Source organism: Pseudophryne corroboree, chromosome 5, assembly GCF_028390025.1.
Source record: "Pseudophryne corroboree isolate aPseCor3 chromosome 5, aPseCor3.hap2, whole genome shotgun sequence".
NCBI lineage: Eukaryota > Metazoa > Chordata > Amphibia > Anura > Myobatrachidae > Pseudophryne > Pseudophryne corroboree.
Window position 1 is genome coordinate 143,315,217 of NC_086448.1, and position 15,089 is coordinate 143,330,305.

General features: G+C 43.4%; 1 protein-coding gene and 1 long non-coding RNA gene across 4 annotated transcripts in view; one reads left to right on the top strand and one right to left on the bottom strand.

Annotated features, from left to right (window-relative positions):
* LOC134927387 (ATP-binding cassette sub-family B member 5-like) overlaps positions 1-15,089 on the top strand; it is a 215,993-nt gene that overhangs the window by 159,618 nt on the left and 41,286 nt on the right. For all 3 annotated transcript variants that reach the window (XM_063921761.1, XM_063921762.1, XM_063921763.1), the window contains 4 exons: positions 895-1,098; positions 3,882-3,982; positions 5,254-5,394; positions 13,334-13,490. In XM_063921761.1, the coding sequence (XP_063777831.1) occupies positions 895-1,098; positions 3,882-3,982; positions 5,254-5,394; positions 13,334-13,490 (603 nt within the window). The remainder of the gene's footprint in view (positions 1-894; positions 1,099-3,881; positions 3,983-5,253; positions 5,395-13,333; positions 13,491-15,089) is intronic.
* LOC134927388 (uncharacterized) overlaps positions 1-15,089 on the bottom strand; it is a 149,215-nt gene that overhangs the window by 40,124 nt on the left and 94,002 nt on the right. The window lies entirely within an intron of this gene.

Consider the following 15,089-nt stretch of genomic DNA (forward strand, 5'->3'; position numbering starts at 1 on the left):
CTCATATGTCACCCTCTCTCTGTCACCTACTGCCAGTCATCCTCTCCCTGTCACCCACTGCCAGTCTCCCTGGCATCCTCTCCCTGTCACCCACTGCCAGTCATCCTCTCCCTGTCACCCACTGCCAGTCTCCCTGTCACCCACTGCCAGTCTCCCAGGCATCCACTGCTAGTCACTCTATACCCAGTCACATTCTCCCACTCACCCTCTCTCCCACTGCCTGTCACCCACTGCCAGTCACTCTCCATCAACCACTAGCTGTCACCAACTGATAGTCACTCTCCCTGTCACCTACTGCAAGTCACTCTCTCTCTCACACTTTCCCTGTCCTGTGAGGCCACACCCCTTGTAGTGGGGGGACACCCCTTTTCTGGGAGCGCATGCGCTGCAGGCGCACGCAACTGTACTTGCCCCTTCCATGGTGCCCCCCCTGTCATTTTCTTCTGGATCCGCCCCTGGCCAGGTGTTTGTGCCGCACACTTGTGTCGCTTAGCTTAGTCATCCAGCGACCTCGGTGCAACCTTTTGGCCTAAAAACAATATTGTGAATTGTGAGGTGTTCAGAATAGACTGGAAATGAGTGGAAATTAATGTTATTAAGGTTAATAATACCATAGGATCAAAATTACCCCCAAATTGTGATTTTAGCTGTTTTTTTATGTTTTTTTTCAAAAATCATCCAAAACTAAAACACGAAAGGGTGGTTTTGCAAAACCAACCCAGATCCAAAACATGAGAATGGAACCAGAACCAAAACCAAAACAGAAAACACGAAAAGTGCCCGTCACACATCTCTAGTATGAATCAGAGTAGTATTACCATTGACTTCACTTAAGCATTGTCTGTGTTTGCATTCTGTAATATTCAACTTTCTCTTTTCTAATCTTTAATTCAGGCAACAGGCACCAGACTTGGTTTAATTTCACAAAATGTGTCTAGTATGGGACTGTCCCTTATAATTGCTTTTGCTTTTGGCTGGGAGATGTCTCTACTGCTTCTAGCGATGACTCCAGTTCTTGTGATCACTGGACTTCTGGAGGTCCGGGCACTTACCGGCTTCGCAAACCGTGATAAAAAAGAACTCCAGCAAGCAGGAAAGGTATATGTTACATTCACCCACCATGTTTACTACAGCACACTAGCTCCATACCATCTACATACCATCTTACACTAATAATCACACTATTCTTTGTTATTAATCTGTGTGAACATGGGCCCTCATTCCGAGTTGTTCGCTCGCAAGCTGCTTTTAGCAGCTTTGCACACGCTAAGCCGCCGCCTACTGGGAGTGAATCTTAGCATAGTAGATTTGCGAACGAAAGATTAGCAGATTTGCGAATAGACAGTTCTTAGCAGTTTCTGAGTAGCTCGAGACTTACTCTGCCACTGCGATCAGTTCAGTCAGTTTCGTTCCTGGTTTGACGTCACAAACACACCCAGCGTTCGACCAGACACTCCCCCGTTTCTTCAGACACTCCCGCGTTTTTCCCAGAAACGGCAGCGTTTTTTCAAACACACCCATAAAACGGCCTGTTTCCGCCCAGAAACACCCACTTCCTGTCAATCACACTACGATCACCAGAACGAAGAAAAAACCTCGTAATGCCGTGAGTAAAATACCTAACTTAATAGCAAATTTACTTGGCGCAGTCGCACTGCGGACATTGCGCATGCGCATTAGCGACTAATCGCTCCGTTGCGAAAAAAAAATAACGAGCGATCAACTCGGAATGACCACCATGGTCAGTGTGGACATGGTCTGTGCGGCTGGACATGGTCAATGTTCCAAAAAAGCTTTTCCTGTAAGAAATGTGGGAATATGTTCAGCTAAAACTTCCAGCTTTGAATGGCCCAAAAAATTCTAGTAAACAAAGGACAATAATGCGCACATACCGCAGTGTGATACTGTTAAATTATAACATCCTAATAGGATCTATATGTACATAAAATTAATAAAATTCAAACACATTCCAACTCATCAATGTACTTATGAGAGGTCTGGATATCGCTATGATCTTTCTGTGACACAAAAGGACATGGGATACCACCCAATGCATTACGTCACCAGGACTTCACCCCCGATGAAGTCCTGGTGACAAAATGCGTTGGATGGCATCAATGTCCTTTCACACTGAATCTTGCAGGCTGATCAGATAAGCCTTTCTGAACATTTTAGAGTTTAAGCAGCCATTTTTTTATTTTGCATTTCATTCTGGAATAAAAAAGTAGCAAAAATAAAATATTACACCATGGTGAAACGTTGTGGGATTTATGGCCTAATTCAGCATGGATCGCAAAAGCAAAATCTTTCTGTAATGGGCAAAACCATGTGCACTGCAGGGGGGGGCAGATATAACATGTGCAGAGAGAGTTCGATTTGGGTGGGGTGTGTTCAAACTGAAATCTAAATTGCAGTGTAAAAATAAAGCAGCCAGTATTTACCCTGCACAGAAACAAAATAACCCACCCAAATCTAACTTTCTCTGCACATGTTATATCTGCCCCACCTGCACTGCACATGGGGGGTCATTCCGAGTTGATCGCTAGCTACCGTTGTTCGCAGCGCAGCGAACAGGCTAAAAATTGGCATTTCTGCGCATGCGTATGCACTGCAATGCACAGGCGCGTCGTACGGGTACAATGAGCATCGAGGGTTTGCACAGAGTCTAACGAAGATTCCAGTCGCATGGCCGAACGCAGGAAGATTGACATGAAGTGGGTGTTTCTGGGTGTCAACTGACCATTTTCAGGGAGTGCTTAGAAAAACGCAGGGCAGGTGTGTGACGTCAAAAGCCATCCCTCCGTCGTTAGAATCAATGCACATGAAGAGTAACTACAGGGCTGGTCTTGTTTTGCACAAAATGATTTTGCAGGCGCTCTGCTGCACAAGTGTTCGCACTTCTGCAAAGTGAAAATACACTCCCCAGTGGGCGGCGACTATGCATTTGCACGGCTGCTAAAAACTGCTAGCGACCGATCAACTCGGAATGACCCCCAAGGTGTAGCCCATTACAGAAAGATTTTGCTTTTGCGATCCATGCTGAATTATGCCCTTAATGTCCTTAGAAGTTTCTGCGGTTGAAGTGCCAAGTTCACAAGTTGAAAGATCACAGATATCCAGACCTATCATAACTTTGTTGATGAGCTTCAATGGGATGTTACCATTTCAACATTACTGTACCACACTATGCATGCCTTCCTGTCCTCTCTCTCTCTCTCTTTATATGTATATATATTTACCTGAATACAGTATGAAACGTACGGGGATCTAACTGCTTACTTTCAATTAATTTCAACTCGATGGTCTAACCTGAATGGGTATCCAGTCTCTAGGTCGACAGTCATTAGGTCGACATGGTCTATATGTCGACATTGTCACTAGGTCAACATGGAAAAAGGTCAACATGAGTGCTTCACATTTTTTTTTTTTACTTTTTCATACTTTACGATCCACGTGGACTATAATTGGGAACAGTAACCTGTGCCGAGCGCAGCGGTAGCAGAGTGAGGCATCTTGCCCAAAGCATGGCAAGCAAAGCGAGCCATGCGAGGGGACACAATGCACTAATATGGGTTCCCAGTCACTTTCCGAATAAAACAACACCAATTTTTTATTTTAAAACTCATGTCGACCTTTGTAAAAGTCGACATTGTTCATGTCGACTTAAAGACAGTGTCGACCAATTTCAGGTGTCGACCTAGTCACTGTCGACCAATAGTGGTCAACCTAATGACTGTCGACCTAAGTGTGGTGGACCCTGTGATCCGCACCCCCTGAATGATTGTTCCTTTTATGATCCTATATACAGTGTATGTGTGTGTTATATATTATTTCTTTCTAATTTCATTTTATTTTATTATTGCTCATCAATAAATGATTAGATTGCAACGGAAGCTGTGGATAATATTAGAACTGTTGTATCATTAACAAGAGAGACAACATTTGAGAAACACTACACGGACAGCTTACAGAAGCCCTACAGGTAAACCTAAGGATAGCTGGCACCTGTGAAACATGAAATAAAGTTTTAACTAAATCACTGTAAGAATTTACATTTTATCCATCAAAATGTTTCATTTGCATAATGCCTGACTCCATAGGAGATCTCCCCTTCAATGTACTTTGTAGATTCATATCTTCCAGTTAGTAATATAATTGTTACTTGGGGTGTAGTATGGTTTGCCGGCGGTCAGGGTACCGGCGACCGGCATACCAGCGCTGGAATCCCGACCGCTGGCATACCAACAGCTGGGCGAGCACAAATGAGCCCCTTGCGGGCTCGCTGCGGGCACGGTGGTGCGCTAAGCTACGCGTGCCACGCTATCTATTCTCCCTCCAGGGGGGTCGTGGACCCCCAAGAGGGATAAAAGATGTCGGTATGCCAGCAGTCGGTATGGTGGACGCCGGATGGTCGGCCGATGGCAACCTGAAGACCACCCGTTACTTGTGCTGTCTACATGGGTTGGGTATGGGTGATCGGCGGCTGGAAACACGGTGGTAAGCATACCGATGTCAGGATCCCGGCCAGCAGAATGACGGCAGGGAGGCGGGCGCAACGAAGCCCCTTGCGCGCTCGCTGCGCACGCCACGATGCGGGCTCGGTGGCTCAATGCGTTCGCCACAGATTCTATTCCCACTCTATGGGTGTTGTGGACACCCACGAGTGGGAATAGCCCCTGTTAGCCGGTATTCCGGCTGGCAGCATTGTCAGCAGTCGGTATCCTGACCGCCGGGATCCCGACTGCTGGCAATATAACTACATCCCGTCTACACATGTATGAACTTTTATCTGGGACATTTATGCATCCAATAGGATACATGCACTTCCACGGTCAGCCTGTGCAGCTGCCACATCAGATTCATGGCAAATGTAGCTGCTACAACATGAAGATCTTTTAAGTGATGAGGCTACAACCAATCGGGGCAGGCAGCGCAGGGAGAACGCATGATGGAACATACTTACTGCATTGCCATGATATCCATGGTTTCTTCTGTCCGCATAGGGATTAGTTGCATATGCCGTATTTTCAGCTGCTCATCTGTGGTGTAGGCAACCATTTTGTTTCCTGATCTAATATTTAGGACAATGCAGAAAAAATGCACTAGACATTATATAAGGATCAGTATAAAATTAGAGTACTGAAAAACCCGTACGGCCATTTTGCATGTTTTCTTCACGCATTGTTAATTTTGCACTGTTATCATTCTTAAAGTTATCCATAACGTGTTATGTTTTGTCTCCTCATCATGTAGAAATTCACAACGAAAGGCACAGATATATGGCATCTGCTTTGCGTTCAGTCAGTCTTTCATCTTTTTTGCCTATGCAGCAAGTTTCCGCTTTGGAGCATATTTAATTCAAGTGGGAAGGATGAATGTAGAAGAAGTGATGCTGTAAGTATGAACGGAAGGACCAAATTTGCTGTCCTGAATATAGTTTGTGGACCATAATGTACAGTATTTATTTATTAACAGTTTCTTATATAGCGCAGCATATTCCGTTGCGCTTTACAATTAGAACAACAGTAATAGAACAAAACTGGGTTAAAACAGACAGACATAGAGGTAGGAAGTCCCTGCTCGCAAGCTTACAATCTATAGGGAAATAGGCATAGATACACAAGGATAGATGCTATCTATTGCATAATGGTCCACCAGATTGCTTGGTTCTTAATGGGTTTGCATGATGATACCCCGCAATGTTGGCCACGTGTAAGGAAAGTGTGAGAGTAAAGAAAGACAAAATATATGATGTTATGTGTACTGTACAGAGAGGATGTAATTAGATAGGGAAGCACTGAAGGTTATGTGGGTGGGTCTGGAATTTGATAGGCTTGTCTGAAGAGATGAGTTTTCAGGGGACGTTTAAAGGTTTGGAGACTAGAGGTGAGTCTTATTGTGCGTGGGAGAGCATTCCACAGAGTGGGTGAAGCCCGGATAAAGTCCTGTAATTTTGAGTGTGAACAAGTAATGCGTGTGGATTAGAGACGTAGATCTTGTGCAGAGCGGAGAGGTCGGGTAGGGAGATACTTTGAGATGAGTGAAGAGATGTATGTTGGTGCAGTTTGTACAATAGAACTAATGTTGCTTTTCAGGTAAATAACTTATCTTTTCTTGACTTCTTCACTCACTAAAGCTATGGGCCCTACACACTTGCTGATGTGTATGAGCGATATGAACAATCTCGTTCAGTAATGAATGATAACTCGTTCATATTGCTCAGTGTGTATGCACCAACCATGAACGATGTGCATCCCCGCGGCCGTTCATCGTTGGTTTTCCCTCGGTTAGCATATCAAGCCAATTTGGACGATGGCCGTTAATCGTTGAAAATTAACATCGTCCAAATCGGAAACATCAGCAAGTGTGTAGGGCCCATTAGTCAGAGCATATAATTACTCTAGAAGTAGTTTTATGATAATCACACTGAGAATTCTAAAGTTTAGAATTGCACCAAGGAAATGTTGGTTGGACCATTTGAATAACACACTGAGAAGTGTATGGTAGCAGTTTGGGTTACATATTAAAGATAAGGGGGTACATTTACTAAAAGTCAATTTTGATTTTCAAACGATTTTGAAAATCAGATATTTACTAAAGTCAAAACCAACTGAAAAACAACTTTAGACTACAATAAACCATCAAACACACCATCTGTACTTTTCCATAGACACCTATACAAATCTCTTAGTAACTAACAGTCAGTTTGAAAACCAACTCAAAATCGACCATAAATATCAAGAGATAATAGACTAATCTGAGGCAGGTTTGTTTAACTTCTAAAACGTGTGAAATTGGCTGAAACCCCATTATGATACCTATAAAAAGGGACACAACCATGTGGTACACGTGGCTATAGTAATTGTGGCAATTGAAGGCTCTGCAATGCTGTGCATATCCCTGCGGTATGCAAATCACCACCTGAATGTAGGTGTTTGTGCATCTAAATGTGCATGTGACATGTTTTGGCCAATAGGAGAGCAGTAGGAAATTGAATTTAGGTTTAAGTTGATTTAGAGTAGGTTTCTAACATCTATTTAACTAAAACCAACTGAATTTAGACTTACATCACCATCAAACTTTAAAATTGTCAAAAAAGCGACTTTTAGTAAATATCCGATTTTAGACAGTCAAACACGAATGTGAGTCGGTTTTAAAAGGGATCCAAAAACGACTTTTAGTAAATTTATCCCAAGAATCTCATTGGACCTTTGGACAGCAAACAGAAGAGAGATCACCCTAAAGAGCACCATGCACATTGGATCCAGGAGTCACCATTATATTCAAGGATCTCAGAACTGAAATTTGGACCGCCGTTCTTCTTTCTTTCCAGCTGGCCTAGGGAAAAGGTGGAGATTCAACCAGTAAAGGAACTAGTACTCACTCCACATTTGGGATTTATTAAATAAACAACAAAAAACCCTCTACTGTGTTTTCATGACTGCCCTTATTGGGGCTCCTGTAGAGATGGATGTAAGAGTAATTTGCACCTTTTACCCTCACAAATTGTGTTTTTTTTTCAAGTACGCATGTGCAGCACTAACTCTTATACTGCCCGACTGAGAGGCATTTTTCACTTACAAAGGCTTGTGCTTAGGGTAATGTATTGGACGGAGGGAGCATATATGTGAAGCCAAAGTATAGTTCACACAGAATGCTTTCCATGGTGAGCACAAGAAAGACACATTTGCATCTTTGTGGTGGCATAGAACTTGCAGGCGATCAATCCCTGGTGAACAACGTGAACTGATGATGATGGTGATTGGCTGTCACTTCTGATTAACTGAATGCTTCTCAATCCCATTCTTGTGTTAATACTAGAGACGTGCGGCAGACACTTTTTCGGGTTTTGTGTTTTGGTTTTGGATCTGGATCCCCGCTGGTGTTTTGGATCTTGATTGGTTTTGCCAAAACCACCCTTTTCGGGTTTTAGTTTTGGATCTGGATGATTTTTGAGAAAAAAAAGCCCACATAAAAATATCAAAATTCACAGAATTTGGGGGTAATTTTGACCCTACGGTATTATTAACCTCAATAACATTAATTTCCACTCATTTCCTGTCTATTCTGAACACCTCACAATATTGTTTTTAGGCCAAAAGGTTGCACCGAGGTAGCTGGATGACAAAGCTAAGCGACACAAGTGGGCGGCACAGACACCTGGCCTATCTAAAAGTGGCACTGCAGTGGCAGACAGGATGGCAGATTTAAAAACTAGGCCCCAAGGAGCACATAATGCAAAGAAAAAAAAGAGGTGCAAGATGGAATTGTCTTGGGCCCTCCCACCCACCCTTATGTTGTTTAAACAGGACATGCACAGTTTAATAAACCCATCATTTTAGCGACAGGTGGTCACCCTGGGAAAAGCTTGCCAAGTTCTCCAAATCATAGCTAGCTACAAACATACCACCTCTATATTTGATGACTTTTCACATTATGAGAAGAGGCAAGAGGACAATGTCAAGAAGGTGATTAAAAATTAGAGAGGCACAGGCAATCAGGAACAACACACAGGCTTTCACATCCACTCCTATATTGGTGTGGAACAGAAAGGACTTTAACCAAGCAAATATATAATTATTAATTACCACATTACTGGACAAACTGAAAAACTAGGGGCCAAAGTCTCCAAAATTGTACCCCCTTCTCCATGTTCAGGGATTAAGATAATCTTGGATTTAATCCTGGTATGCAAGTAAACTGATGTATACCACAGGATCAAGATTGGATATTTTACCCTCCACAGAGTCTGGAGACTTATTTTGTGAAAATCTCGTGGGTTTCTTTTTTTCCCATTTTTTTTATTGCATTTTAATTTACATATTTTGTGGCAGATGCCTTATTTTTGTTTTTCACAGCTCCCAGTTACACGCATGTGAGCATAACTGTGTGTCTCAGTTACACGCATGTGAGCATACAGTAACTGTCGTTTATTTTATTTATATATTTTTTTAAATAAAGCAGGCCCTTAGATGTTTTAGCAGCCCCTCCTGAGCCCCCACAGCAGCCCCGGATGGGGCAAATTTAATTTGGGTGGGTTCGGTAAAGTACTAAGCACGACTGTGCAGTAATTTTTTTTTGTTATTGAGCCCCTGCCCTAGTGGAGCTTACCACTCTACAGTCCAAACTCATTTCCTACTACTATAAGTAGGACTGTGGGAGGAAGCAATGCTAATCTCCGTGCCCACAGCATGCCTCAGCCTGGCAAGCCAGACATCTTCCTGGCTGTAAGCCACCATAACACTCCATACTGGGCCTTATTCAGTAACTGTTTGTGCCTCACAGGAGCTCCTGGCCCATCTAGTGCTGCAGTGCAATGGAAAGATGATGCAATGCAAGATCACTGAAACTTTGTTCTTCTAACATCGCAAGGTTTTGCGATAACCCTACGCAGCCCCTAGGAAAAGAAGATCCCTGTACAACAAATGCGCATCTTCTAAGTAGATAATCCCAAAATGTGGAATATCAATAATAAATCAAGATTAAGGTTTACCAATTGGAGCCATTTGAGTGAGTCTCTAACATGAAATAATTGAGAAGAACCTCTCTCTAATGCTCCGGCAGAAAATATCACTTTTACCTCTCCAGCAGTTGCACTGGATTATGATTCAGTCTCTTCTAAATCACACTGACTTTGGCCACACATGTGGTCTCTCTCCACTTTATTTAAAAACACTTCTGCAATTTCCATTTCCACCTTTGCGGCTATGTTTTCACAAATCTGTTTGTGATGTTGAAGTTTGTTTCATATCTGCTCTAGGCTTTCATTTAAACTTAAGATCAAGTACAGCAGCACCCCTGGAATTATACGGCAGCACCCCTGGACTTATACAGCATAGGCAGCACCCCTGGAGAATTACACAGCACAGCAGACAGGCAACAGCACCCCTGGACTTAAACGGCAGTGGGGCAGCACCCCTGGACTGATAGGACAGAGGGGCAGCACCCCATATATGGCAGCACCCCTGGAATGATGTGGCAAAGAAAAGATGTGCAAAATGGAATTGTCCTTGGGCCCTCCCACCAACCTTTATGTTGTATAAACAGGATATGCACACTTTAACAAACCAATCGTTTCAGCGACAGGGTCTGCCACAGGTCTATGGCTGAAATGATTGGTTTGTTTTGGCCCCCACCAAAAAAAAAAATAATAATCTCTCCTTGCACAAACTGGCTCTACAGTGGCAAGATGTCGTCCTCATCCTCAGATATCCCGCCCATTCAGTGTTTACATCCTCATCCTCACAGAGAAATAATTTTCGAACAAAATCACATCATTTTGTGCCAGTGGACTGCTTACGCTATTACCCAAAGTTTCTGAACTTGGCAATGACTTATGATGAATGCGCTGCAGGTGACGTATAAGGGAGGATGTTCCTAGGTGGTTAATGACCTTACCCCTACTTATTATGGATTGACAAAGGCAATAGATAGCTTGACACCTGTTGTCCAGTTTTGTGGAGAAATAATTCCACACTAAAGAGGTGGCTTTTTTGGTATTTTGCTCAGGCATGACAATAGGCTTTTTCATCCCATGGCCAACAACTGTCTCCATTGGTGCCTTATTCAAACAAACCACATCACCATCAGAATCCTCATAGTCAACTTCCTCCGCAGCACCATCTACACCCATATCCTCCTCATCCTGGTGTACTTCTACAGTGACATTCTCAATCTCAATCTCAGCAACTGGACTGGCGGTGCTCCTCCCAACACTTGCAGAGGGCGTGAAATGGTGGTAGGAGCTTTTCTTCCCATACAGTGTTGTAAAGGTCACGCCTAGACATCGCAACCGCGGCCATTTCCAGCATCCCTGTATATGTACAGCATAGAAAACAAGGCCAGTGTACATTTATTTTCACTGCACCCCTGTATTTTTACAGCATACAGGACCAGTGTACTTTTATTTTAACAGCAGCTCCAATGTATTTTTACATCATACAGGACCAGTGTACTTTTATTTTAACAGCAGCACCCCTGTATTTTTACAGCATACTGGACCAGTGTACATTGATTTTCACTGCACCCCAGATTTTTTACAGCATACAAGACAGGGCCAGTGTGCTTTTATTTTAACAACAGCACCCCTGTATTTTTGCAGCATACAGGACCATTGTACTTTTATTTTAACAGCAGCACCTCTGTATTTTTACAGCCTACAGGACCAGTGTACATTGATTTTCACTGCACCCCAGACTTTTTGCAGAATACAGGACAGGGCCAGTGTAAATTTGTTTTCACTGCACACTAGAATTATTATAGCATACAAGACAGGGCCAGTGTACATTTATTTTCACTGCACCCCAGAATTTTTGCAGCATACAAGACAGGGCCAGTGTACATTTATTTTCACTGCACCCTAGAATTATTACAACATACAAGACAGGGCCAGTGTATGTTTATTTTACTGCACCCTAGAATTATTACAGCATACAAGACAGGGCCAGTGTATATTTATTTTACTGCACCCCTGAATTTTTACAGCATACAGGGCCAGTGTAATATTATTTTAACAGCAGCACCCCTATATTTTTACAGCATACAGGACCAGTGTAATGTTATTTTAACAGCAGCACCCCTATATTTTTACAGCATACAGGAGGACAGTGCCCCTGCCCCCTGTACAACACAGTGACAGCCAGGACAGCAACACCCATGTACAGCTGCAGCACCTGTAACAGGCAGCATATGAAACACCAGTGACAGCCAGGATAGCTAGGACAGCACCCCTAATAGCACAGGTACACCACAGTGACTGGAGCAGCACACTAACCCCACCCAACGTAACCACCCACAGAGAGACAGAGGTCTGTCTCCCTCACTCTTCAAGTCCGGAATGAAAATGGCGGCGACGTGCGGCTGTTTATATGGAATCCAAAACCTGCGAGAATCCGACAACGGGATGATGACGTTTTGCCTCATTCTGGTTTCTGAGTCTGGCGGGAAGTCCCGAGCCGAACTCGGATCCGGGCTCGAAACGGGATGTTCTGGCGGGTTTGGTTATCTGTGACCTGAACCCCCTCATCTCTAGTTAATACTTTAGTAATGTGGCTGCTGCAATCTATTCACATCAACAGATTTTTGCAAGCAGTCTGCAGCAATAAATCATATCCCCATTTGATCTTTTAAAGAGGAAGTTAATGAGTATGTGTTGGATGAACAAAATACTTGCATTTTGTCTTGCGTAAATGTGACTTTATTAGTTATTAATTACACTGTCCAGTGATATATTGTATATGAATTGTGTAAACAACTTTAGTACTTATTACCGTCACTGGGAAACCATAGATCCTGGTGTAATCCAGGCATTCTCTTTATGAGTAATATGGACATATACTAACTTGTGGTGCTGGACATTCCTTGCTTAGCTAAGCAAAATATGCCTTTTTTCATCAGATTTTGGTTCATATCCAATCAGCCACGTGATTTTAGCTACGAGCGGAACGTGTTCAGTTGGATATGCCCCTTAGATTCAAACACAGCAAAGCCCTTTAAATCTACCATTTCTATTCCTGTTATAGATGCGCTGCTTTCACCACTGCCCAGCATTGCGGTGCACTGTGGCTCCTTACAAATCGGTTACATTTTATATATTGGGGCATATGGGATTGGGTCAGAGTTTACCAGAGGTGCGTGATTCCGCCTGATTTCAGAGTGTGTTTTAAAAAGCCAATCATTTACAAGGCAAAACCATTGCCGCTTTAAAAAAAAACTCCGAGATCAGACAGCAGCCCGCATCTTTGGCAAACTGGGACCCAATTACATATGCATATTGTTTCTAAAAATGTAACCCCTGCACTGTTTTGCATCATCTTGTCCATTTAAAATTAACTCTCTTTCGATCTTTGATATTTGCTATTACAGCTGTGTCTGAGATGTTCTGAAAGCTAATCAGTATTGGAGGAAGTTACCTCCTGTTTATACTTCTTGCCTATCAGTAAATAGCACTGTTTCCTGTCTCATATCCAAATCACATGCAAAGTAATAAATCAATAATCTGACATGGCAATAAATGTGCAAATGTGCTCTGGTGAAATGGATCCAATATACTCTTACCTGTATCCAAGGTAGCAGTGTTTTTTTCCTGTGCAATTATATATCTGAGCATCTCCTGCTTTTATTTTGCAATTAGGTGGAAGTGCACCTGGTAGTATATTTATTTTGCTCTGTGATTTCATCTCCTTTGTTTCAGGTTCAGTAAAGCTAATATGAAACAGGAGGTGTTTGTAATGATCTCTCACTGAGAAGCCAGTTTGGGTGCAACTGTTTGGCGGTTCTACTCTTGTACAGTAGAGCACACTGTGTAACACCTATCCCTCTGATTTCTCACCAGTGTATTTGTCATTCTGACTTACGGCGCTGTGGCGGTAGGGCAGACAATGTCCTTTGCTCCTGACTATGCTAAAGCCAAGTCTGCAGCCTCCCATCTCTTTGCCTTGTTTGGCAGAGAACCGGTTATTGACAGCTACAGTTCACTAGGACAGAAACCGGTAAGAAATTCAGCTCCTTTCTGTCTGTATTGGGTGTAAGTTTATATCCTTTCAAATTGAAGGCTCTGGGCTACACTAGAGATTTATTTATTACATAATTGTGTAACCTAAGATGATCTGTAATGCATGGATAGTTATGCAACCTGAAGCAACATCTAAAGTTACTTTAGTGGCAGGTCGCTTAAGGATCTATTCCTTCCAGATCATGTGATTTGTAGCCTAAGACCACAGCATTATTGACCTAACACCAATGTCAGATTTTGACTATGGGCTGCAGAGTTGCAGCCTCCCTCCCCAGTAGAAGCCCCCAGTACATGCACTGGCAGTGACTACACATTGGGAGCACTTCCTACTATTCGCATGCTGGACTGACAGACCCAATAGGAGGTGTTTTCTCCACCCGTACTGCCAGTCCAGACTGTGATTAGCAAAAAGGACTTCCAATGTGAAGCAACTCCCTTATTATTCTACCAGCCCCAGGGCCGTCTTTACAGCAGTGTAGGCCCCTGGGCACAGCAATGCACTGGGCCCCCTACCCATCCTCAAGTGGTAGAGGTGGGGGGTGCTATCAGCGCAGCTTTGATGTCCCCCAGGCGGTAGAGGGTGTTCTATCTTCAGCTCAGCATGTAGGACCTGGAACAGTAATTTCTGCTAATTACTCCTTTACTGCACAGATGGGGATAAACCGTAGAAGGGGGCATTGGGCTGAATGATGGGGCCCTGTTACATGACTTCCAGAGTGGTAGCGGGTGTTTAATACGTAGGGGAGGGGTGGATAGTGGAGTGGGCTTAATATTTTCCGGTGGAAGGGCAGCTTGCTTGACTGCAGATATCTCAAGTTTCTGAAAATATATTTCTTAGCTTTGAATGGAATAAAAAATTAGTGAGTCCCACCTTTCAGAAGGTTCTTGGGACTTGGGGATCAGAGTTCAGGAGCCAAAGCAATTCACCAACGAAAATCTAAAACTGCATATTAGGCGTGTGGAGCTGGAGCAGGGACCAGCTGCTTGAAGGCTGATATCTCTGGTTCTGGTCATAGTAGAGACAAGCTGCCAGTGTCCACCAAAAGGGGAGAGTCACAGCTTTTGGTTTATATCCAAACAAATAGTCTAAGTCAGACAAAACCCAAGATATCAGGCTGGGAAGTGCAATTAACAGGCTTGGTTGGGGACCACTGCTTTCAAGTCAGATATCTCCGGTTCCCCAGGGCCGATTTTCAAAAATCTGGTACCCCTGGAAAGAGGAGACCCTCAGCTATCAGCCTAGGGCCCTTATACTCCTGGGGCCCTTGGGCAAGAGCCCATTGAGCCCATATGAAAAGACGTCCCTGACCAGCCCTACCAATCTTCTAGGACCTGCAGACTGTAGTCAATGCAGTTCTTGGAGCAAGTTTGTTTTTATATGCGGATGCGCACACTTGCAGTCCCCATCCACTGGAAAGGTAGGAACCAGTCCTGCCTAATACACATTAGCCCTCTTCCTGAAAAGATTGGTATTTGCATGTATGATAATGCAGCAATGGCACTTGTGAAGAGTGGGTGTAGCCTATTTAGTACGTTATTTTCAATAAATATGCACTGAATACAGTGTTTATTAATT